This window comes from Mesoplodon densirostris, chromosome X (genome assembly GCF_025265405.1).
Source record: "Mesoplodon densirostris isolate mMesDen1 chromosome X, mMesDen1 primary haplotype, whole genome shotgun sequence".
In the NCBI taxonomy this organism is placed as follows: Eukaryota; Metazoa; Chordata; class Mammalia; order Artiodactyla; family Ziphiidae; genus Mesoplodon; species Mesoplodon densirostris.
In genome coordinates, this window is record NC_082681.1 from 79,079,960 (window position 1) to 79,103,564 (window position 23,605).

Consider the following 23,605-nt stretch of genomic DNA (forward strand, 5'->3'; position numbering starts at 1 on the left):
ACTCGGTCAGCCGATGGCCACTAAGCAGAGAGTCTTTTGTCCCCCAAAGGTTTGGGACATGTTTCCCACCGCTGTGCCCCCACCCGCCCCTCTCAACTACTTCAAGAAGGTCTCTGAGCCACAGTTCATTGCAACTATCATTTATTAAAAAATATATGTCTCCTTGGAAGGAACACTGGTAAACCAACTAGCGTCATGCTTGCTTTGAATCTCTGCTTTTCTTCCCCGGGAGGGGTAGAGGGTTGAGCGTCACTTAACATCAGAGAAATCAAAACACCCCCAGCTCACCCCCTCCTCCCCAGAGTCATAATCGGACACCACTTTACCCCTCTTGCCTCCGATCCAGTGTACTGTGCAGGTAAAGCTGCTGCCCTTTCTTTACCCACATTCTGGGCCCCACACTTTACAGTTAGCCTCATCATGCTGGTAGGAGAACTGTTAACAGACTTCCTAAATCTGGCTAGTAGCGCTCAAAGCATCTTCGACGTGTATGCTTTGCACCGGTTGTAACACAGTGGGCTAGGAAACAACAGGCTCAACCCTGGGGCCAAGCATGTCCACGCTCTTCTCCCCTGGGTCGTGCCTCCAGCGTGGAGCTGAGGGAGGCATGGTGGCTTCAAAGGAGCATGGTGGGGTGGGGTGCGGCGGGGCGGGGCCCGGGCCACACCTGCCGCCTGCATTTCTGGTCAGAGAAAAAACCCCTTGACCACAGTCACTGCCGTCTGACTCTGGGAAAAAGCAACAAGGTCTCACATCTCAACAGTAAGTGAATTGTAGCTCTACAGCTCAAATTGACACCATGAAAGTCTACTTTCTTCTTGAAGAAACGGTAAGCTACCAGCTGTTGGTGAGGGATCGGGGTAGGTAGGGCATATGAAGCAGCTGCGAAAAAAACCCAAATCAAACTTTTCACTACGCGGCTGGCCAAGCTCAGGGCCGTCCCACTGTCCCAGCGCAGAGCTGGAAGGCAAGTGACTCCCCGTCCCTGCCAGTGGGCCCCATGACAGGGCCTCGGCTGAGCCCAGCATGTCCCTGGCAGGTGAGTGAAGGGACACGTTACAGTAGGAGGCCCAGCTCCTGTCGGTTCTCACCTGCCCCCACTTCCCTTTCCGCTGACGGGGTGGCCAAGCCCGGGTCGCCTAGTCTATCACGAGGCCTGGCTCCTCCAGAACATCATGAGCCTTTAGAACACGGTCCAATTGGATTCTACACGTTCACTTAAATAGTAAAAGTAAAATTTGGAAGAATGAAAAGGCTGACACAGTAGCACAACATGGTTTTGGTTTAACAGCAGCTTAAAAATGAACAAAAAGGAAACCTCTCATGCAGACACATCAGGTGGCATAAAACAATCGGCAATTTAATACGTTGGGAGCACCGTTAGCCATTCTCTCACTCCCCGCACGCGGGCCTAACTGTGCCCCAAGGGCAGTACTGGCTCTAGGGTCACAGCTCCAAGCCTCTGGCCCCCGGGCCAAAGCCCTTTCTCACCGTTCTCTGGCTGACCCCTCCTGAAGGAAAGCCCAGCTCTCAAGAGAATGACCGACGCGGGTGCCCTCGGTACAGCACTTACTACCACTTTCACCCCCTCCCCAACCAGTTGGGATATAAGATGCCATCTGATTGGAATATGAAAATTAAAGCATTTCTCTAATAACACAGTACCATTGATGAAGTCTCCATAGATTTTCTAGTCCAAATGCGTGTGAATATATATATATATTATATGAGAGTGTATAATATATATATATATAATAATTTCTATATATTTTATATAAATTACATATATATATCTGTATATAAATAAGATACTTTCTGTCGCCATGACCGCGCTGTCCCAAGCCGCGAGGCAGTGCACAGATCGTAGCAAAGCCTGGGAGCCTCTCCTCACGGGGTGCGCGGGGCTCGCTTCATAAGCCGCACAGCTGTCCAGTCTTGTCTTTCCATCAGTCCTCCTCTCTTCGCTTCTGCTTGGTTTTATGAAAACAATGACTCTGATGGATTTGCACCTGTGCTAGTGCTTGGGAAAGGTCCATGCAGGAATGGGCGCAGTCACATGATGAGTGAGATGGCATCATCCCCCAAAATAAACTAAAACAAAACAAAAATTTAAAAAAACAGAACAGGACTAGAAAACTCAATTTTTTGGACATATCTAAAAAAGGGGACAAGAACAGTAGTCATCTGTTCTCCCCATAGGGACAGGAATGAAGAGGGAGGAGGGAAGAGGGACTTGATTTCTTCTGTTCACAATAGAATGGTTGGAGGGGATTCTTCAGAGTTTTTCAGGGGATGGGACCCAAATGTAGTGCCCAGACTGGTCCTCAATGATTTGTTTGATTTTGTTATAAATCTCTTCCAGTGAGTCACCCTGTACAATGGCTGAAGAAGAAAACAGAATTATTACCGTGGTCCACAGCAACCCCCTGCCCCAAACCCTGACAGTCTGGCCCATCCCAACCGTCCCACAGCTCAGCCCCACTCATTCACTAGGCAGCCATCTGGGAGCCCAGGTCGCTGGGGAAACTGGCGGGCACTGCAGGCCCGGGGCTTGAAGTCAACTTGCTAAGACAGTGAGAGTGAGCAGCAATTAGTAGGAAAATGTGTTCTTCAAAAATGTTTATTGAGCACCCATTAGATGCCAGACCTTGTAGATCATGCCCCTCTTGGCTGCCATGAGGCCGGCAGCTGGTAATTCTAACGCAGCCTTACCAGAAGATGTGGAAAATCCTGGGTATCCAGAGCAAGAGCTGAAAAAGCCACAATTTCTGGCAAGGTGCCGTGCTCCTGGGGCTGTCACATCTGCTCCATGTCAGAGGTCAACCCGACAAACAAGGACATGGATGCTAACAGAAAAGGGAGCTCCAAGACCCAAGGTATGCGAGGACAGTTATGAATCCTGTCCCCTGGTAACCCTGTAGCACCACCAGCTAGCGTTTACTCAGCACCACCTTGCACGCATATGTCCCTGTACTTCAAAAGGTAAGCAACATATTACACAGAAACCTTCCCAACCTTTTAGGAACTGACCCTTCTAAAGTAGGTGACCATATAAACACACACACATGCGTGCGTGTGCACACACTGACAGACAGCCTGAACACCACGCCAGGGAATCATCATCAGCGACAAACGTTCACTCAGTACGTAAAACATGCAAAGACAAGTGCTGGATGGGGGAGCCTGGGAAGGAGGGAAACAAACTAAAACAGGGAGCCTACAATCTAGGAGGGACATGAAGACGAACAAAAACGATCAAAGGCAGCATTTGGTGATGGTGGTCGATACCAGAAACTGGCTAAACTCCTCTGGCTGGAGGGCACTTGAGTACTTTGGCAATGCTTGAGCTCAAAAGCACCAAGAAACTCTGTGCAAGGTGTCTGGGCCTCTTGGAAACACTCACAGAATAGGTGTCCAGTTGCTCCCGTGTTACCCCAGCTGTGCCACGGGGAGACTTACCTGTGAAGTATTCTCCAAACTCCTGCTCCAGTTTCATGGCTTTGTCATAGATCTTATTTGCTTGTTCATATGTCTGCCGTCGGTTCATTTCCCTGCCAAAGACACGGAAGAAAACAGTACCCAAAACTAGGTTCTATGTTTTGATTAACATAAAAGGATTGTTCCAGGCTCCCTGAAAAGCTGCTCAGCTGCCCTCTGAGAGCAGCAGCGGCCCAAGGCTCAACATTCCTCAAACCTTCCAGGTTTAAAAGCTCAACCAGGAATACACGCAAGTGCACTCGAATCCAAAGGAGCCCCCAGTGAACAGGGTGGGGCACAGACACTCCACTGAGCAACCATTGGGTCTTACCCCTGCCCAACAAAGCACCTGAGTTTTCATTTCCTTTCCAGGGCCCTCTCCTAGCCGAGAGTCTCAGCAAATACTCACATAAGCGCTTCGATGGACTTGGGCTTGATGAAAATGGCAATGGGGTAAAGTTGTGATTGCTGCAGCCTCTTGATAGCATTGCCAGAAACATCTAAGATGCAGTGCTTGCCCTGAAAAAGCAAAGACTGGCATCAGTCCACCCAGTCCCTGTCTACGCCCTGTGCTAACCCGAACATCCACCTGCGGGAAACACGGGACCACCCAGAGAGGCCTGGAAGATTCTACTTCTGAGGTACCCAGCCTCCACGCTTTGCTCCTACTACCCAGACAAGGCCACATCTGCAGCTGCAGGTGGGTGACGCTCTGGGGTGAGTTGCGCAGAGGAGACAGATGCCTCCAACCCGGGGCTGGGAACACGCGGAGCGGGCGTGGCGTTGGTCAGCACTGCCACTGGGTAGGCCACGTGCTGGAAGGATGAGGATCCACGCAGCACTTTGGCTGGAGCATTTCTGTGCTCCCTTTGAGGGTAATTTCGTAGGGCCACTGCCTCCGCCTCCCTCCTTACCCTCTCTGCAACTGCCCTCACTGACTGGATGCTGGTCCCATAGAGATTATCGTTGAATTGGCCTGCCTCGATGAACTTGTTGTCCTGAATATCCTTCTCCATCTGTTCTCGGGAGACCACAAAGTGGTAGTCTTGCCCATCCACTTCATTATCACGCCGAGGCCGGGTAGTATCTGCAGGAAGAGAGGAAACGCTCTGTGGTGCAAGGACAACGACCTGCCCCAAGCCCCCGAGAGCGGACTTGTTCCCCCCAACCACCGCTGGGCCCCAGGGCCACTCCAGTGCTTTTCAGATGAGTCGGGGGAAAGAGGCTGGGAGGAAGTTTGTCTTGCCTACATCTCTTCTAACCGCCAGGTTAGAAGCTGGGAGCTATCTGCTTTAGCTTCAACTGGACCAGAAAGGTGGGGTTTCCCGGGCCAAGGTCTGGCAGACAGAGGGTGCCAAACGTGGTACAGGAGCCAGCGAGCCTCACAAGCCGACCAGCGGGCCGCACCCACACCTCATGGGCTGGGCACCCCCAAGCGCCCAATCGTTCCCAACCACCACCGCTCAAACTCCTCTCCAAGGGAGTGAGCAGGCCGGCCTGATGTCTTAATCCTCCCCACATCAGCTTTGGGGGAATGCGTTGCTACCTAATCTCTTCCAGGGTGGGTTTTTTTCTTTTTACATTTTTTAAAACTATTTTTTCAGCTGTGCCGGGTCTTACTTGCGGCATGTGGCATCTTCGTGGCAGCATGTGGGATCTAGTTCCCTCACCAGGGATCGAACCTGGGCTCCCTGCCTTGGGAGCGTGGAGTTTTAGCCACTGGACCACCAGGGAACTCCCTCTTCCAGGGTGTTAGATGCACCCTGTTCCCAGAGAACCCTAGAACCTGGCCGCAGGCCCTTTCCATAAAACATCAGAGCAACAATTCCCAGGGCACCAACACCTCCCTCCCAAAGACGCCCTGGGCTTTTACGTGGTACACAGGATCCAAATTTATGCGGGAACTCCGAAATCAGGTCATCGTTGACTCTGTCCTTCATTGGGCCCAGGATGATGACAGGCCTTGCATAGTGAACTGGAGAGCAAGCACGGAGACAGTCAGTGAGGTCCCCACCAGACGGCCTGTTGTCCCCCCCCGTATGCCTGGAGCACTGAGGCTCTGGAGCCACCGCTCAGACGGGAGAGCACATCTTCAGCCATTCTGCCTTTTAACTACAAAGACATCAAAGAGCCTTTAATTTGAGAATATCTAAGTCCAAGGCAAGTATGAAACCAGAAGCATCTCCCTTTCCAACAGATTCCGGAGAAATCTCTGCATGGGCACCAACAGCTGAGCAAGGGTTTTCAGAGCAGCCACGGAAGGGGGGACCGGAGCCTCTCTTCTAGCAGTGGCCGCATCCGCTGAAATCGACCTTTGCTATCCTTGTCAATCTGTCCTATCCTTCGGAAAGCATCCCAGCAGCAAGCAAAGGTATAGTGAGGGGTGCACACTGGGTGGCCTTCCCTGTTCTCTCTGACGCTAGGAAGAAGTAGATGAGAAGGAGGCACCCAGGGGCTGGCTGCCCTCCTACTCCCCCACCTTTACCCCCTGCCGCCACGGCCAACCACTGGGCCGGGCCCCATGACCACCAGACTGGCTCAAAGGCAAGGCTCTCAGAAGGGGGCTTACTTTCTTGCCGTGTCACTGGCTCATATGACAAAATAGCATCCTCTTGTCCTTCTGCAACAAAAAAGGGAGACATGTTAGCACTTTATAATCTGCCTCCCTGTGTCCTCATCTCCCTACAAACCTTCACTTCACCCCCACCTCTGCCAGAAAACAGCCTTGTCAGCTGGTACCTGCTAACACCTGCCCCTGGGCCTGTCTACTTCCCATTGGCAAGAAAGCACAGGAAAACCTTCACCGCCCCTGGGACAGGAGTCAGGAGTCCTCTTGTTCAGTGAGATATAGCTGAGCAAAGGGACATGACCCAGAAGCCATGAAGCCTCCACCAAAAGCCACCTCAATTTCTCAGAACTCTTCTTATAGGTAACAGTCTACTGTGTTCAGCTGCCTTCTTGCTCTGGTGAGAATCACAGGAAAGCGTCAACTGGTCGAGACACACTGCCTGTGTCTCCTCATCTGTGGGCAAGGGAGTCAGGGCACTCATGCAGGTCCCCAGAGATGCAGCTAAACTTTGCCCCTTTTAAGGGTCTACCTATCTCCCCTTCACTGGAAGAAGCAACCAGAAAAGTGGCACAAGGCTGGGCTAAGGTCCTCAGTGCCCTTCAAGAGCAGTGCTGAGCACTGCTCTCCCCTCACGGCAGAGCTCCATCTATCCTAGCAGTGATGAGCTCTTCCTAAAACAGTCACCAAGCGACGTGGTGCTGGGTGCTAGGAGGTCCCAAAGTGGCCGACGGCAGTGCTGGGGGGAGGCAGCGATATGGGCATCAAGCCCCAGGATGCATTCTCAGGGCCTCCAGCCACAACTCCTGAGAGGCCAGTACGCCCAAAGTTCATGCGGCTTGAATTGTGGCTTCTCTGGCCTGGTCCCAGGATCTCTGAAGGAAAACTGGGCAGTCATCTGGTCATTTAGCCCAGCTAAAAGGTAAGGACACCAAGCCTTAACCCAGGAAGTACTAGTGACCTGGAAAGGCAATCGAGAACAATATCCCACAGGAGCCATTCTTCTTTTGGTCTCTGAGCAAATCTGTGAAACTGGCAGCACCTACAGCCCACAGTGGCTATGGCAGGGATTTGCTCACTGGCTGCTCAGCCTTCCCAGGGCCCAGGGAAGCTTTTAAGTCAGGTCCTGGCCGGAACTGCAGGGCTTATGCTCTCCCCTTTAACCCACAGCCTAAACCCCATCCCATAAGGACAAAATGGCCACAGCATTTCCAGGATCTCCAAGTGTACATGGCTAAAAGAAGCACTAGCCTCTGAACAGAAACGGCAGCTGTGCAACGCTGGAATGAGGATGGCTGGGACACGTGGTAGAGCTACATGACATGGGGGAGAATGACACACACTTACTGGAACTGCTTTCGCTGTCACTGGTGTTGGATGTCACTCCCTCTGCAAGCCAACAAGAAAGAGACTCCGATTCAGAACACACCACTGAGAGGTCACACGCGGCACAAAACTCAAATGCTCCAAGAGCCAGACACTGAGCTGCCAACCAAGTCAGGCCACGGGAGGCCTGCCACATCAGGCTACCAGCTGGGAAGCACAGCTCCAATCCTGAGCCCCGGCCACCTCGCACTTGTCCCCAGGGCCCTCTGGGGCTGCCAAGGCCCTCCCTACAGACTACCAGCTTCCAATCTTTGGCAGCATCCTCTTCATCTGAATCAGAAGAACTGACTTGGATGGTCTCCAAATCCTATCCCAAAATGCACCTCCCAATGCTAGACAGGCAGTGACAGTAGCAAAGAGAAGCCCAGCGACCAGGCCGCTCTTGAATTTCCTCCCCACGTAGACCCCCTGAAGTACAGAATTGTGCAGGACTAAGAGGCTAAGCACTGGGTTGGTTGAGCAGTCAGCAGGGAATGACGTGTTGGCCAATGGGTGGAACCAAGAGCCCTCCTGCTGCTGCTACCTGGAAAGAGGGCTTGGCCCCAGCGGTGAAAGGGGATGCTCCTCCGTCCAGGAGAAGACAGACACGTCACAACACAGAGACAAAAAATGAAGAAGAACACTGGGAAGACAAGACGATCCTCCTGTCTCAGACTACTGGGGCCTCCCCGCATCTGAGCGGGCACAGCAGCCGCACTCGCAGGAGGCAGAGAGCACAGTTTGGCCCAAAGAAAGCCCATCGCTCCCAAGACGACAGGCGAATGAAGATGAAACACGGAAACAACGAACTATGGAGTGAGACACTGCTCGTTTCAGCCAAGATGACACTGTTCCAGACCGTGATATGCTGTGGCCCCCAGGAAGGACTGGCTGAGTCACCGCCCATGCTAGTTCCTGAGCAACCCCCCGATGAAGCTCCTTTACCCTCATGCCTTTATTACTTATGGAAGCAGAGTATCCACTAACAGAACCTGCCCGGCACGGCCGCATGTGTGTGCACGTGCCTGTGTGCACAGCAGGGAGGCTAAGGCCCTGTCACCTAGGTCCCTTCCTTTTTCAAGTCTAGGATTATTTTCCAGAGGGGAGAGGTTGGTCAGGTTTTCCCAAGCTAAAGCACTGAATATATATAGTCCAGAAAACGCTGTCGAGGCTCCCACCCGCTCAGCCCCTTAGAGATGCTCTGTGGGGAGCCAGCCCACAGCCACCTGCTGAGGCCCCTGGACCTTCTGGGACATCCCAGATGTACGCTGGGTAAAGGGCTTCACGGTACTCTTACCCCCTGTTTAGAGAGGCTGAAACAGCTAATTCTTAAGTGCAATTCTTTAGTGCTGCGCCACTGGAAGAAGAATACAACAGGCGGGCACCCCTCACCTCAACAATAGGTTAGAGATGAGCTGAGTGCTCACCTCTGGAGAAGCACTTCTTGCCCCCCCTCACTTATAAGGTGGGATGCCAAGACGGCTCCACACCATTTCAAGGTACAAAAGGAAAAGAGACATGAACGATAAGGCTTTTATTATGGTACCAGGGATCCAGAGCAAAAGTGTGACATTCAGAGCCACTTCTAATTCACCCTGCTGTGGTACCAGTTCTCACAAATTCTCTCACTGCCCTCCCCTCCGCCCTTTGCCCTCACCCAGGTCCCCTATACCCCAACCCCAGCAACTCCACTCATGCCAGAAATAGTTAACGGTATGTAAGTTTGACTTACTCAGGTTCTTTGCTCCATAATAATCGTCACTTAACCCAGGGAAGTCCTAATTTCACAGACAGCAGGACAAAGTGGGAAGGAGGGAGGGAGGGAGGGAGGGAGGGAGGGAAGGAGGGAGGGAGGGAGGGAGGGAGGGAAAGAATTGGGGAGAAGACAGAAAATAGAGAAAAAAGACAAGGGGAAGGAAGAATACAGAGCCAGGTGAGCATAAGTGACAGAAGTATGAAATACTATGAAGACCTATAAACATAGCCAGGTTAAGAACTTTGCTACAGAAAGAACATCCCAGGTCATATATGATACCTGGACTTCATGCTGCCCAATTTGCTGCCAAAAGGGCCTGGAGTGGATGACCTTTTTGAGGTGGTCTATATATAGCCTACAGGCCGACAGGACAGACAGGTGACTTACCAAGGCTTGGAGCACCTGCTTTGACTAAATGTGTAGTTACACAGCCATCTCTGCTTTGCCCCTGAAATCACCATTTCCCTCTGAGGGTGAATGAAAAATCAAACATCTACGTGTGGCAGACAGGCCGGCAGAATTATCATCAAGGAGCTTTCGTCCAATACTGACTCACTGTGTGCAAACCCTTCAGGGAAAGCTTCATGCAGTCTGAGGTGTGGGCTTCCAAGCTGACCTGAGTTGTGCAGACCACAGGGCATGAGCTCAGCTTCTGGAGAATAAGCACTAGGCAGTTTCAACTCTTATCCAGCAGCCAATCCCCTCCCCCGTTCAGCTGGGCCACCCAACAGCAAAGCCTCCCCAGGCTGGGCTCAGCACGGAAGTTCTGGAACTTGTCTGGTGAACGAACCATGGTGACCTCACCTCAGGCCTCTGTCTCAGACCGCCTCCTACTGCACCTAGTGCTTCTTATTGAGCTACCCAGAAGTGTGAGCCCTAACCTGCATCTGGATGAGGGCACCCTTGTGATCTACTAGCTGCCACCCCAGACACTGATGACCTATGTATCCCATGACCATGAAACATGCTGGCCTAGAAAAAGGACATTCCCTATCGGAACTAGTCAGTCTCCTGCTGTCCCAACAGCTCGGGACCCCGAGACCCCTCGTTGCGAGGCAGAAGAGGAGAGGTTTACAATTCACCATGAGCCATGTGAGAAATACTTTAGCAGCCTGACCTGGTATTTAAGGTTAGGGTGAGAGCAGTTAATTGCTGAGGCACATGGTAGAAAGAGAATATTTCTCAGGATGGCAAGTTCATTTAGCCCAGCTTTATGGCCTTTTCTATCAAACCAGCTTTGTGTTGCTCAATAAACCTTTATTTGGACAATGTTTAGTAAACCCCGTTTGGTGTCAATTCCTTTCAGCAAGAAGGATTTTATTTTGAAAGCTGGCTCTGTAACACTCTGGGAAGACAGTGAGTCTGTTAGAGCTGTGTGAACATCCCTATGCATTACACGCATATGCACGTGCATGTAATTCAAGAAGTAGGCCCGACTCCAGGTGTCCAGGGAAGAAAAGGTTCTTCTCTTGACATAGATGAGAGAAGATAAGGGAAAGAAAACACAAGAGGGAGAAGCCAGGAGAGCAACACTGAGTCCCTAGACTTGGTTTTCTTGAAAAACCATTTTTCTGAACTTGACACTGTAGCTGATAATTGCTCATCACCACCACAGCAGAGCTCAGCCAGTCACTCCCAATGCCAGTGCCAGCGACTTTCTGGTGGGCAAGCCCTGGAACCAGTTCTACCTCAGAGCCTCCAACATTCTTTCAGAGCGAGGAGCTGGACAAAATAGACCCAGTGTCTCCCTGTGCAGACCAATTTCTACCCTGACTCTGCAAATAAGCAGGTACACACACACACACACACACACACACTCACACACACACTCACACGCATGCACACATGGCGGATAGATGGGGGGACCGACACACACGGACACATACACACCCACGCCCATACCAACACACACTTTCCCAGTCTTCGGTGCAAATGAGGAAGAGAGGGCGGGGCTGTGGGTGGCCTGCTCTCTGTTCCCTGCTGCTACTTACGTTCCTGTACGCTGCTCTCCTGGGCCATGTTTTCTTTGCTCTTGTAAAATGGAAACTTTCGAGAGAGGCGGAAACTCTTTTTACGTTTCGTTTTGATCGACTGTGAAAGAACATGAACATGGAGGGGAAGGACAGAAGGAAAAAAAAAAAAACAGAACAATGGATTTTAAAGCAAGAAAAACGAAAATGGAGACAATGGTGAGCTAAACAAAAGACCATCTCTCACAAATGGAGTCTATGAGATTAAATGAAAGTTGATGTAAGAGGAAAATTATGTTTACAGGAAAATGTTGTAGGGATGTTAGAGGTTTCTACCTAATCCAGACTCACAGCACTCACTGGTACTTCCTAAAGGGTAAAGGTCACTGTAGCCTCCTGGACACATGCCCTAAGGCGCCACTGATACACACACAGTCATCTACCCCGTGTCTCTCTTCCCTCTACTGCTCCGGAAGTTCTTTGGCCTGTGAAGCTCACAGAAGAAAAGGGGTGAATGGAGAGAGCCCTCATGCCTCGTTCGGTCTGAAGGGCGGTCGGAGCTCTGGGGCTGGCCTTGCCGGCTGGAGGACGAGGCCAGGCTCTGTTCAGGGTCCCCACAGCTCCGAAAGGGTCTACAGCCAGGGAGACACCCACAAGTGGTTTCATGTGCCCCAAGAAAGTCAGCCTTCCAAACAGTCCAACTCCAACACATCTTCAAGAGCCAGTTACCCAGGGGGGAGGAGTATACACTGGCTGTAGAGGTTGGGTGCCCGCTCTCTCTGCTTTGTGAAAAGCAGTCAGTATTCTGATAGGACAGAGCCAGCGCCCTGAAAAAGAGAGATTCTTTTGTGCTCGCCAGTTCTCTTATCCACCAGACAGACTTCAAGCTTCTTATGCCTCTTCACATATGGCTGACTTCCTTGGGGATCCCCACTTACCCTGTTAGACTCAATCATCCCCGTCCTGGCATGAAACTTCACGGTTTTCAATCGAGCCCTTTCTTTCTTTTCCACCCTGTTTTGGAGTCAGAAAGAAGTCCTGTTACTGCCAGTGCATGGTCTCAGCAGTGGGTTGCAGTGGGCACAGCAGCTATCTTTGACTCACTGAATCGTAACCATGTCCTGAGCACCAGCTCTCTACCAAAAAGGAGTAATAAAGCACATCCACTGCTCTCAAGCGACTTATAGTATAATAGGTAAAAAAGAAATCAATACCAGGAACAGGGTAAGGAAAACCTCTCTCATGATCATGACGACTCACCTCTTCTTACTGGGGATCACACCAATTTGCTCACTTTCTCCATGGGGGGTCACCAGTCTCGCCTGCCACCACTCATCATCAGAGGCGTTAATGACATGTAGAATGTCACCATAGGAGAAGCTGAGGCCTTGGCTCGGCAGGCAGCTGTCCCGAGTCCGGTCATAATCAAACAAGGCCCTGGAAACAAACAGTGCAAGATGAAATGGTCATCTCAACCCTAAGTAGGTGGAAGGATGGCAGAGGAAGGTCAACCCAAAGAGTCAGCACACACCCAGCAGCCTTACAGCAGACCAGAAGGAATTCTGTGGGAGACTGCAACCTTCTTTCAGTCTTGCCATTGTAAATATCCCATTCTCCCAACAAGGGGCGTGAGGGAAAAAAATCTTTCACGAGTCCCATCTCCTCCCAGCTTCTGGACATGAAGTGTGAGTCCAAAGCAGAACACCCTCGCTAGTCTTCTCCCTCAGCCACATCCTAGGGAAACAAGTTAGCTCTGCCAATGGGCTGTTTCAGTTTACAACAAATCTTTAAAAAGTAGTTGAAGATAGGACACAAAAATGTTAACTACAATCCCAAACAATGAATGGTAAATGCTGTAGAAATACAAAAGAGAAAAGGGCCGTGCATCCTGGGGCAGCAAAAGAAAAGGCTAAGGCTGATGTTGACCCGCACAAGGATAAAGTTGAAGGGGCCCCTCTAAAGAAGTCTCCCAGTTCAGTCTCTCCCTCTCATATACGGGGAAACGGAGGCTCAAGGAGGAAGAATAATTTGACTGAGGTCACACACCAAACTAACTGGGACAGAAGCCAGGTCCTCTGATAAGACATGCAGAGTAAAGATTAAAGGGGAGGGTAGGAGAAGGTGGGGAGAGAGCTATTCCATCTAGGCTTGAAAAAACGGAGGAGACCAGCTTGGTTGCAGCTGAGAGTCATGGAAAATGAGGCTGGAAATAAAGGTCTGGCGCCAATTTTGGAAGGTCTTGAATAGACCTGATCTAGTGACCCCTGAAGATTTGGGATTAAGGAAGTGACACATCAAAAGAGACTTAGGAACATTAATCTGACCTCATATATGATGAGATAGCAGGGAAAGGGGGTGGATTTGAAGGAACATTTAAACCAAAGCTACAAGCTCAATCCTTCAGGATACACCACTGACTTCGGCTCTGGTGAAGCTGGTACTTGACAGCAGAGCTCCCCTGCTCAGGGAACAAACACATCTACATGAAAGTGTCTACTTTTCTCATCCACTGGATCTCTCCTCATACGCAGTCACCACAAATGGGTGATTTCAGTGAGAAGTCTGTATTTTTCTACTTGCAATCTAAGCTCTGTCTTCTTCATATTCTTTGCTAACACCTTTGCACATACAGCCCAGCAGATTTCCCAGAACTAGTTCCAAGACTTAGACTTCTACCTGCAATACAGTGGTCTGTGGCTCAGAGGGAAGCTGCAAAGTAAAACATACTATTTTCCCATGTGCAGGCCGGCCCAAATGAAATGCAGAAGGTCATAAAACTGTGGAGCGTGAAACACCCATCTACATCTTAAACTTCTTAAAATGGAATCCTTAGGAAGTCACTGTCAGAGTATTTGAAAATGAAAATACCCAAATTCTGACAAAAAGCCCTTTATCTCCCTCAATTTACACACTCAAAGCAATAAGGAGAGAGGCTGAGGTCAGCAGATTAAGGAGGCCCTCCATCCCCAAGGTTCTTTCTGGGCTTTGTGTGATAGAATCAAATCTGAACACGTCTGCACTGCATTCGAAACTGAGTGTCCTAAAGCAAGGAAGCTATTCTGTCAGAGCTTCCTACGAACACGTGCACGGTGAAGACCTTATCTAAGTGACAATGAGAAACACTAAATGTCATTATGGGCTTCAAAGATTAAAACAAATGCATTAAGGAAAGGAACAGAGCTTGGATTCTGCACAAATTAGTTTGGGGAGAGAAGGAAGAAGATGTTGAAATGAGTTAGGAGAGATTAGGATGAGGTTGTAGAAGATTAGAAGGGAGAGTTTACTGGTTACAAGTTTAAAACATAAAAGGGACAATCCAATATATATTTTAGCACCTCACAGAACCATATTGACCTTTGGCAACAGCAGTAAGAAGCTGGAGTACATACAGGAAAGTTGATGTAAACATTTTCTGGATGAGGAATCCAATTATTGGTAATTGATTAAACATCTGAGATTTAAATAAAACTAATAGGTCAGTTTGCTTCCAAGATGAATTTTGGATACTTTACAATATTAAAACACATAATACTAGCTAAGTAAAAACAAAATAAGCACAGATCCAAGGCAACAAGAATGCCAGCAGTTCCCACTGCCTGTCAGGAATGGAACTGTTGGGTTTGTTTTTAAACCACAGGCATGTGTTCCTTTTACGACTTTCAAAAAATGTAACTCAATTTAAAAAGGAACTGCTCTCAAATATTTTAGCTGTTTCTTTTTCTTTTCTAACATATTTCTAAACAACTGCTTCTTCTTGCTTTGTTTTTTACATTTTAGACATTATGTATCAGTCTTCTATAGCACTCACCCATTCTTTTTCCCCTGCCCTCCCAATTTAGTTACATCACATTTTTTTGGTTAAACAATATTTAATTTTACATCACTATGTAAGTGGTGTTCATAGATGACTACCCCTCCTTTCCTATAAACTTTTTCTATTGTTGTTTTTTTTAAACAAATTTATTTGTTTATTTATTTTTTGGCTGCGTTGGGTCTTCGTTGCTGTGCATGGGCTTTCTCTAGTTGCCGCGAGAGGGGGGCTACCCTTTGTGGTGGTATGTGGGCTCCTCATTGCGGTGGCTTCTCTTGTTGCGGAGCACGAGCTCTAGGCGCGCGGGCTTCAGTAGCCGTGGCACACGGGCTCAGTAGTTGTGGCTCACAGGCTCTAGAGCGCAGGCTCAGTAGCTGTGGCGCACAGGCTTAGTTGCGCCGCAGTATGTGGGATCTTCCCAGACCAGAGCTTGAACCCGTGCTCCCTGCATTGGCAGGCGGATTCTTAACCACTGCACCACCAGGGAAGTCCTCTATGGTTTTTTTTCCCGGTGGAAATAAATGCCTGATTTTTCATTTGACTATATTTCTACATCCCTATTATTTTGTAACTCCCTTATTTAACACATAGGCTATTTAGATTTACTATTTCTTTTTGTTACAGTTAAAATATTTGAAAGCAGTTACCTTTGTGTAGCAAGAAAGGGGGTGAATAGGCAAGGGATTAAATTTTTTGCATATGCTATTGTAATATTTGACATTTTAAACTATCCATATGCATTAATTTCATTAAAAATTAAATTAAAATAATATAAGCTCATTATAGAATATTTGAAAAATATAAAGCCTAAAAATAGAAAAATCACATTTAATGTAACTTAGAAGTAACTCTTCATACTGTTGTGGTATTGTATAATATTGCATAATAAACACACAAATCAAAAAATACATATTTCTCTAAGTTACAAACATGGTGTGTATACACAATTTTGCAACCTTACTTGTCACTTGAAATTGTATCATTAATATTTCCCATATCATTGACTACTCTTCAAAACTAATATTTTAAATGATGATACAATAGTCTATTCTTAAGGATATTCATTAATTAAGCAAATATTTATCAGCATCTAATATGAACAGACACCACTCTTCTAGGCACTTTAAAAAAAGAAAATAAAAAGGGCTGGGGGAGTCAATAAACCAGGCACCTGACTTGAGTCATTTACTTCAGATGAGGAACCTGTTTGGCTCTAAGTTCCCTGGCAAAAAAGGTAAAAAAGGCAATTTCCCAATAAAATGTAGTACCTAAGTTTACCTACATTCTATCTGATGAATTTGTGAATGAGCAATAGTGAACAACAGAATGGACAACGCCTTTTTTAAACCATGATTTTGTTAAAAACATAGCAGCCTCAAATTTGAATCTGAAATTCTGAACTACAGTATCATTCTCAGTTGAGAGCATAAAAGGTGAATCGACAAGAATTTCCTTTTCTATCAACCGGAACAGCAAATGAGAAGAGCTCTGCAGAACACTGAAACCTCAAGGGTCATTTCACCCCACTTCCTATCTAATAAAGGAAATTCCTTTGATATTCTCTAAATTTCTTTCCAGTGCAAACATTTAATGAGTCTGAGTCCTTCCTAGGTCTTCTCTACCAGGCTAAACATTCCTAATTCCTTCAACAGTCCTTCCATTGTCATGATCATGATTTGTTTTCCAAATCTCTTCCTGCTGAAATTTTGTCTGACTAAGAGCTTGAAAAGTGCCTCATAGACAATGAAAACCAGTCCCAGAGATCCACAGGGCCTCATCTTAGAGTTGTATGATGGTTAACTCTCAGACCAGGGCTCTTAAATCTCAGAAAAATTTTGTGAGGTCTAAGTCACAGTCACATTTTTAAAAAAGAAAAAAAAAAGCTAACTGTCCACTTGGCTATGTCTGGAAAACATCTTTCTTCCATTATTTACATACTCACTGAGTCTACTTTGGGGCACTGTGTTTGACAGAAGGGAGACACAGAAGCAAAATGAGTCTTGGCCTTGTGGAGTGTGCTAGCTGACAGAGTGTGTCATAGAGAGAGGCACAAGGGCAGGACAAACCAAGGCCTAAAAGCCTTCAGAGGGCGCATAGGTCATAGCGAGCTTGGGGAATCTATGGGGAGGTGTTAACTTTGAACTGGGCCTCGATGACGGTTCAGATTTCAAAGACAGAGATGGGGAGAGAGGCCCTTCCGGCTAGAAGGAACAGCATGAGCAGAAGCTAGGAGGCAAGCAGCCCAGGGTGTGTACTGGGGTCATCAGCACCCACGTTTGGCCTCACCGCAGGGCACTCGGGAGAGCGGTTGGCCAGGTCCTGCCTGTGGACAGCCTGGAGTCCAGCTAAGGAGTGTGGCATTCATTTAGGAGGCCTTGTGTGACGGACTTCATTGCCTCGCCTTTTTTTTTTTTTAAATCATTACCAGGCTGGTGGCGCAGTGGTTAAGACTCCACGCTCCCAATGCAGGGGGCCCGGTTTGATCCCTGGTCAGGGAACTAGATCCCACACACATGCTGCAACTAAGAGTTCCCGTGCCACGACTAAGAAGCCCATGTGCCGCAACTAAGGAGCCCATGAGCCGCAACTAAGGAGCCCACGTGCTGCAACTAAGACCTGGTGCAACCAAATAAATTTTTTAAAAAACCATTACCAGGCTAAACTTTCACGTGGGAAGTAATCCAGTGAAAGAGAACAGGCCTGAGTAGTAAAGTCAAACCACCTTTCAAATGACATGTATTTCATGTAATAGGAAAAACTATGCAAATTAGACCTTAATAAATTTTGAAAAAATACTGACTACCTACCTAAGATCTTCAAGAGGCATGCTAAACTGTGGCCTTCTAGCAATAACAGTCTCTCTTAGGAACAGCCTAGAAGCCTAAGGAAGTGACAGGGGTTGGCACCTTGCTACAAATGCCTCTGGTCAGGCTTGGTAAGAGGATCAAAGAACACCTTTCTCCACAACATGAATATATCCTCCTGCCCACCCCTTTTTATCCTTAGGGCAAGCACTAAGGAAAGTCAAGGCAGTAACATATCGCTCCTTTTAAATCAGACTGAACAACTGTCCTGGAGCCAAAATCCTACACATGCAGGGCCCAGATGACACAGCAACCAACCTTTTCAACCTCTGATTCAAACCAAGGGTGAGCAGGAAAAAAAGCAATACCTATTTTCTCCGGACACCTAAAGAAAGACCATAATTAACTACTCTGTCACCTTGGTTCCATCTCATGTGTGTGAGCTTATTGACAAGATGGTGTGTTGGGAGACTAGAAGCCTCAGAAACTCCTTATCCTTCCTGGGTGTAAATATAAAGAATCTCATGGGGGCCTCCAAGTTAAGGACTGGTCAGGTCAGAAGGAAACACTGTCGGGAAAGAACAAAGCTTATGGAAATGTTACCATCCACAGCCTAAGATCACAGTGAGTGGTCTACATAAAAGATTATTGACTTCAACCCTGAATATGTTCTCCTTGGTTATGGCCATGTACCTCTGTGAAGCAAAGGAGAGCCAGATCTTGGGTTTTCCCACATCTCAAACATCATGGCCAGGCCAGAAAATACTGATTTATCTTGAGAGCAGGGTAAAGAGCATGTCCCAGGTAAAATGTGGCATGTAAAAACAGAAAGTGGGCGATGAAGCCACCTTCCAGAGCCAAGTCACAGCAGCACAAAAAGCAGGTGCCTCACTTCCCAGGGTCTGCGGGTTGGAGTTCCCAAGCTAAGTTTCAGCGCGGCAGCTTTAAATGCCGCTGCCTGTCTTTCTTAAGGAGAAAGCGTTGTCAAAGGTCTTGAAAGATATGTTGTTTAAGTGGTGACCTTTCAAATAGTATCCCCTAAGAGCTGCCCACAGGGATGATGCACCCGCTCCAGAGGACTTTGCCTAATCTTCCTTTCAGCTGGGACCTCGCTGCCAAGTGGGAAAGCAGGAATATAATCAGTTCAAAGTAAACAGATTACCAGGCCTAAAGTCTCTGCAGTTCAGATCCTAAATTTTAAAGTTTAGGGTCTGAAAGATTCAGAGAAATCATATGCATCTGGCCCAGACACCCTGGTGTCTTAGTGAACAGGAATGCAAAGAAAATGGCAAATACCGAGGAAACTGGTCAGGCAGGTTTTTCAAAGCAAAGTAAACAACAGCACTTCAGCACTACAGCCTCAAAGGCAAGTAGCTGCTTCCATGTGCTCACCTAGTAGTGTGCCCACCTCTTTGCCTGTGGACCCAGCCATCTGTCTGGCCTGGGAGGCTCTGCCTGTCCCCTTGCGCCATCAGCAGCTCCTCTGAGGCCCAACCCAAGTCCCACCCTTCTCTGTGACCCTGCCCACTCCAAATTTCCTTCTTCCAAATTCATACTACGTATTTAGCAGTGATCTTTCTTTATATTTTCCGTTTAGTGCTATTTAACTCTTGCAGTTTTCTAATCTTTCATATTATATCCCTTTGGGGAAAGCCCTTTGAGGACTGAGACCACGTATGAGGCTCGTGAATGGTGGATGAGACCAAGCTGGGGCAGGGAGCACAGAACACCCTCCCAGTTACTATCCTGCAGTGTTCTTCCACTGTATATCCCTCCCATACCAGTTGGGAGACATTGATTTCTTCCTTTGGTCAGTGTTATGGGCTGAATGTTTGGGTTCCCCCCTCCCAAGTTCGTTTGTTGGAGCCCTGACCCCCAATGTAATGGTAATTGGAGGTGGGGCCTTTGGGAGGCAATTAGGTTTAGATTAGGTCATGAGGGAGGGGCCCTCATCCTAACATTAGTCCTTTATGAGAAGAGGAAGAGACAGAGACCTGTCTCTCCTCAGAACACACCCAGGAAAGGCCACATGAGGACACAGCAAGAAGGTGGTCATCTACAAGCCAGGAAGGGGGGAGGGGGCTCACCATAACCTGAATTTGCCAGCACCTAGAGCTTGGACTTCCCAGCCTCCAGAACTGTGAGGAATAAATGTCTACTGTTCAAGCCACTCAGCCTACAGTATTTTGTTACAGCAGCCCAAGCTGCCTGAGACAGAAAGTACCAGATAAAGGGCATATATTACTTAAGAATTCAGCAGCCCCTCCCTTGCCTGGTCCATCTAAAGGATGCACAGAGAGCTGTAAAGCAGCAGTCATTCATCGGCCCTTGACCTTTGTGCGAGAGTTAAAATTTCTAGCAGCTCCTGAAGAGCAACTCAAAAGTCCAAACTTGAGTACTCAGATAGACACAAGGTGAGTCATCACAGGAGGAGCAAGTGCAGCTGGCAGCAAGTCAGGAGTCCCTTGCACACCTTGAAGAAGGGAACATGGAGAACAGGGGAGGGCACTCTTCTCCTTAGTCTACCTCAGAGTCTCAGGCCTTAGAGAGCAATTATGAAGTTAGAGGGGCATTCACAGACCCACAATGTGTGAATATTCGGGGTTCACAGCACCTGTTGGATCAGCTGAGGGGATTACAAGTCCAGGACTGGTGTCTGTATATGATCTAGCAACAGGCAGTTCCAGAATCACTGATACAGGAAACTGTCCCATCCTCTGGTAGCCGTGAACACTACATAAATTGTGGTTGCTTTTTAAGATGCGGATTATCATCACTCCCAGCTTCTGTCAGATAGTGAAGCCTGCCAACATTACCTCATTGGCATCTTAATCCACTACTGAAACTCACTAATGAGCAAGACAAAGTTGGGCTCCCCCGAGCACCACCCTGGGCTAAGCACAGAGCAGTGTACAATTAATGTCTGCTTGTTAAGAAGGAGGAGCACCTTCCAGCCTTCTTTGATGACCAAGCCAATATTTCTGACATTTTTTTTGACATGGTTTCTTGAATCGTGACTACAGATGGGGCATGATTTCCTTCCTAGAGTGGGAAGAAAACTGGGATGGCAGATGGCCAGCCAGAAGGCCAGGACTCCCAAAATGCCTGATGCTGCCCTGTGACTGCAAAGAATGTAGCCAGGCTAGCCGGAACAGACTTTCAAAAGCTATTTCTACAAATGTACTATCAAGCCTCTTGGCAAGCTTTGGAGGATAAGGTCTTTTGTTCATTCATGAAATAAATAAATAAATAAACTAAATACAAGTGTAGAACTTGGTGGTCTCTGGAACTCTAACCTACCCTGTGTCTTTTTACTACCTTCACATCAGAATGGCCTGAGTTAAACATCTAATCACCCTGACCCTGAGCAAAAGGCTCAAGAGAGGCATATTTTGTGGACTTTTCTAGTGTGGAAGGCAAATTAACCAGCAGAGCAAAGGCCCTAGACTGGGCAGAAAGAGGGGCTCTGTTCACCCTGCCTATACTATTTACGAGATGTTTCTATGGTATGGTGAAGGGTGGGGAAGGCCTTTCCATTAAGTCACTAGTGACTTTAAAACCAAGTTTCATTTTCCAAACACTGTTATCTTTCCTTCTTCCTCCTGCTCCCCGCTCCACAAATCCCATCTCTCCTGTGGTTAGTGCGGCTGCAGCTTCCTAAGGCTTCACCTGCTACAGCCTCGGTGCAGCTGCAAGAGGGTGTTATTTGCTTCAAAACAGCTTTGCAACCCCATGCACACCAGAGGAGGATAGAGATTCAGGAGCAGGGAAGGGAGGAGGAGCATGTCAGAAGGGGAAACAACAGCAAACAGAATTAGAGGTGAAATCCCACTGTAAAGGGTTCCTTCACTTTAACCACCTGCTGCGCACTATCTTCTGTGTGGATGCCAAGCTGCTGGAGGGCGGGAACCACGTCTACCGCTTCCTGGAATCTACTGCCACAACCACACACAATTTCTCAGGCCCGTGCTTTACTGCTTTCCACGTGGCAGGAGCTAAAGTAAGTGTAATGTTCAGTTGTTTGAGTGAAAATGAAATAAATGTCTATTGTGACAAACAAGTGGTCATTCCAAAGCATTATGACTGCTTGTTAAAAACATACATTTCCCCAAACCTGGTGAATGTAAATTGATAGAAGAGGAGCCTGGGAATCTGTACTTTTACTAGCATGCCAGCTGATTCCTATCAGCAAGTTTGGGAAATGATGAGAGAGCCACACTCTAGTCAGAACCAGGTTCAAATTCCAGTTTTGGAACTTCTTAGCTGTCTAACTGGAATCTCAGTTTTCTCACCTGAAAAATAAGAATAATAATGCCTACTTCGTAGCATTATTAAAAGGATTTTAAAAGCAATTTAAAGAGAATGTTTAAATGTTTGTTCCCCTAAATGTTTGTTTAAAATGTTTGTTTGTTCCCCTTCATCCTGAAGACACTGGAACTACTAAAAGCCTCTGAGCAGATCTTTAGCCTCAACCCGCTCTGCAACACTCAGACAAATGGCTGCCCAGCCTCGTGTCGGTAACACCTCCAGTGACAAAGAATCAAATTTACTATCTCCAGAAACAGTTCATTCCACTTTCAGACAGTTTTAATCATGAGCTCTTTCTTCCTTATGTTGAGTTGAGATCTGCCTTGGGTGACAGAACAAATCTAATCCCTTTTCCACATGATAGGGTGACACAATTAGTTTAGATAAGGAAAGTAAGGAGGAGGAGGAGTAGGTGTGGGGGTCCATTTGGAACACACTGCTTGTTTGAGGCACTGGGAGGGCAGTTCCAGTCACGTGTGCAACAAGTGGTTGATATGGGGGTCTGGAGTTCAGTAAAGAGATCAGAGTTGTCATTTACACAACATGATTTGAAGCTGTGAACATAAATGACATTGCCATTTATGGGGCAGAGCTAATGAAACGTATTGAGGAATGGTCAGCAAGGTAGAAAGAGAGCCTTTACAGAAGGAAGCCGGTAATTCATGTAAACAAATGTGAAGAGGTCAGACCAATGGCAGAGAATCAGCGAACCAGTCACTACTGACAGAGTTGGGCTTCTGCCCCTCTGGAGCCTTCCAGAGTTGCTTGGAACCATACCACCATGCTGACAAGCAGATGCACACTTCCTTTCCTACTGAAAGAGAAGCAATTTGAAGAAATAGCAGCAGCAAGTACAGACAACTGCAATATTTCCCAGCCTGGATGCTAAGACCAATTTCTCCAAATAAGGCTCCCATGCTCCTATCTTTGGGGGAAACACTGCCTAGTACAGTCCCTCCTGGAGATTGATCACAGTAAAGAACCCTATTTTCCTCTGTTTAATCCTGCATTTGCCCAACTTACTGAACCACTGATTTTTCACACAATACTTAACATCTTGAGGAGCTAGTGTTTCCTGGCACATAATGTGGCAAATGTGGTGAGAAGAAGAAGAGAAACAAGACAATAGTTTAAGGGACTATTGGTAATCAAAGGAATTTTTTTTCTTTCCTTTTTAAGAATGGAAGAACCTTGAATATACTTAAATGCTGAACAAAAGGAAGCTACTGTAGAGTAAAAAAAGGCCAAAAACAGGCACAAAAAGCAATAGAGCGAGCCAGGCTTCAGGCTTTGGTAGAGGGTTAGCTTAGCGAAATACCTCAGCTCGCTAATCTAGCCATAAAATATTATTTCCCTTGATGAACTCTAGTGATTACAAATGTTCACTATTCTAAACCATATTTACTTTCCTGTGAGGATACAGATGTTATCTACATAAGGTTATGGGCAGATGATATAAACTGTATAAACTGATTCACTAGAAACAAGAGTGCAGTCTCCACCCTCCTCCCCAGAGTCAGACGGAATGCGTCCCTTGCCAGGACCAGA

General features: G+C 47.6%; 1 protein-coding gene across 2 annotated transcripts in view; it reads right to left on the reverse strand.

Moving 5' to 3' along the window:
• Window positions 1-242: 242 nt before the first annotated feature.
• The window catches only part of DLG3 (discs large MAGUK scaffold protein 3), a 65,618-nt gene continuing 42,255 nt past the window's right edge, over window positions 243-23,605 (reverse strand). For both annotated transcript variants that reach the window (XM_060086357.1, XM_060086356.1), the window contains 10 exons: window positions 12,395-12,571; window positions 12,073-12,148; window positions 11,156-11,255; window positions 7,391-7,432; window positions 6,047-6,097; window positions 5,351-5,452; window positions 4,392-4,564; window positions 3,887-3,996; window positions 3,460-3,551; window positions 243-2,382 (listed from right to left, as the gene is read on the reverse strand). In XM_060086357.1, coding sequence (XP_059942340.1) covers window positions 2,276-2,382; window positions 3,460-3,551; window positions 3,887-3,996; window positions 4,392-4,564; window positions 5,351-5,452; window positions 6,047-6,097; window positions 7,391-7,432; window positions 11,156-11,255; window positions 12,073-12,148; window positions 12,395-12,571 — 1,030 coding nt within the window. In that variant the 3' untranslated portion in view covers window positions 243-2,275. The remainder of the gene's footprint in view (window positions 2,383-3,459; window positions 3,552-3,886; window positions 3,997-4,391; window positions 4,565-5,350; window positions 5,453-6,046; window positions 6,098-7,390; window positions 7,433-11,155; window positions 11,256-12,072; window positions 12,149-12,394; window positions 12,572-23,605) is intronic.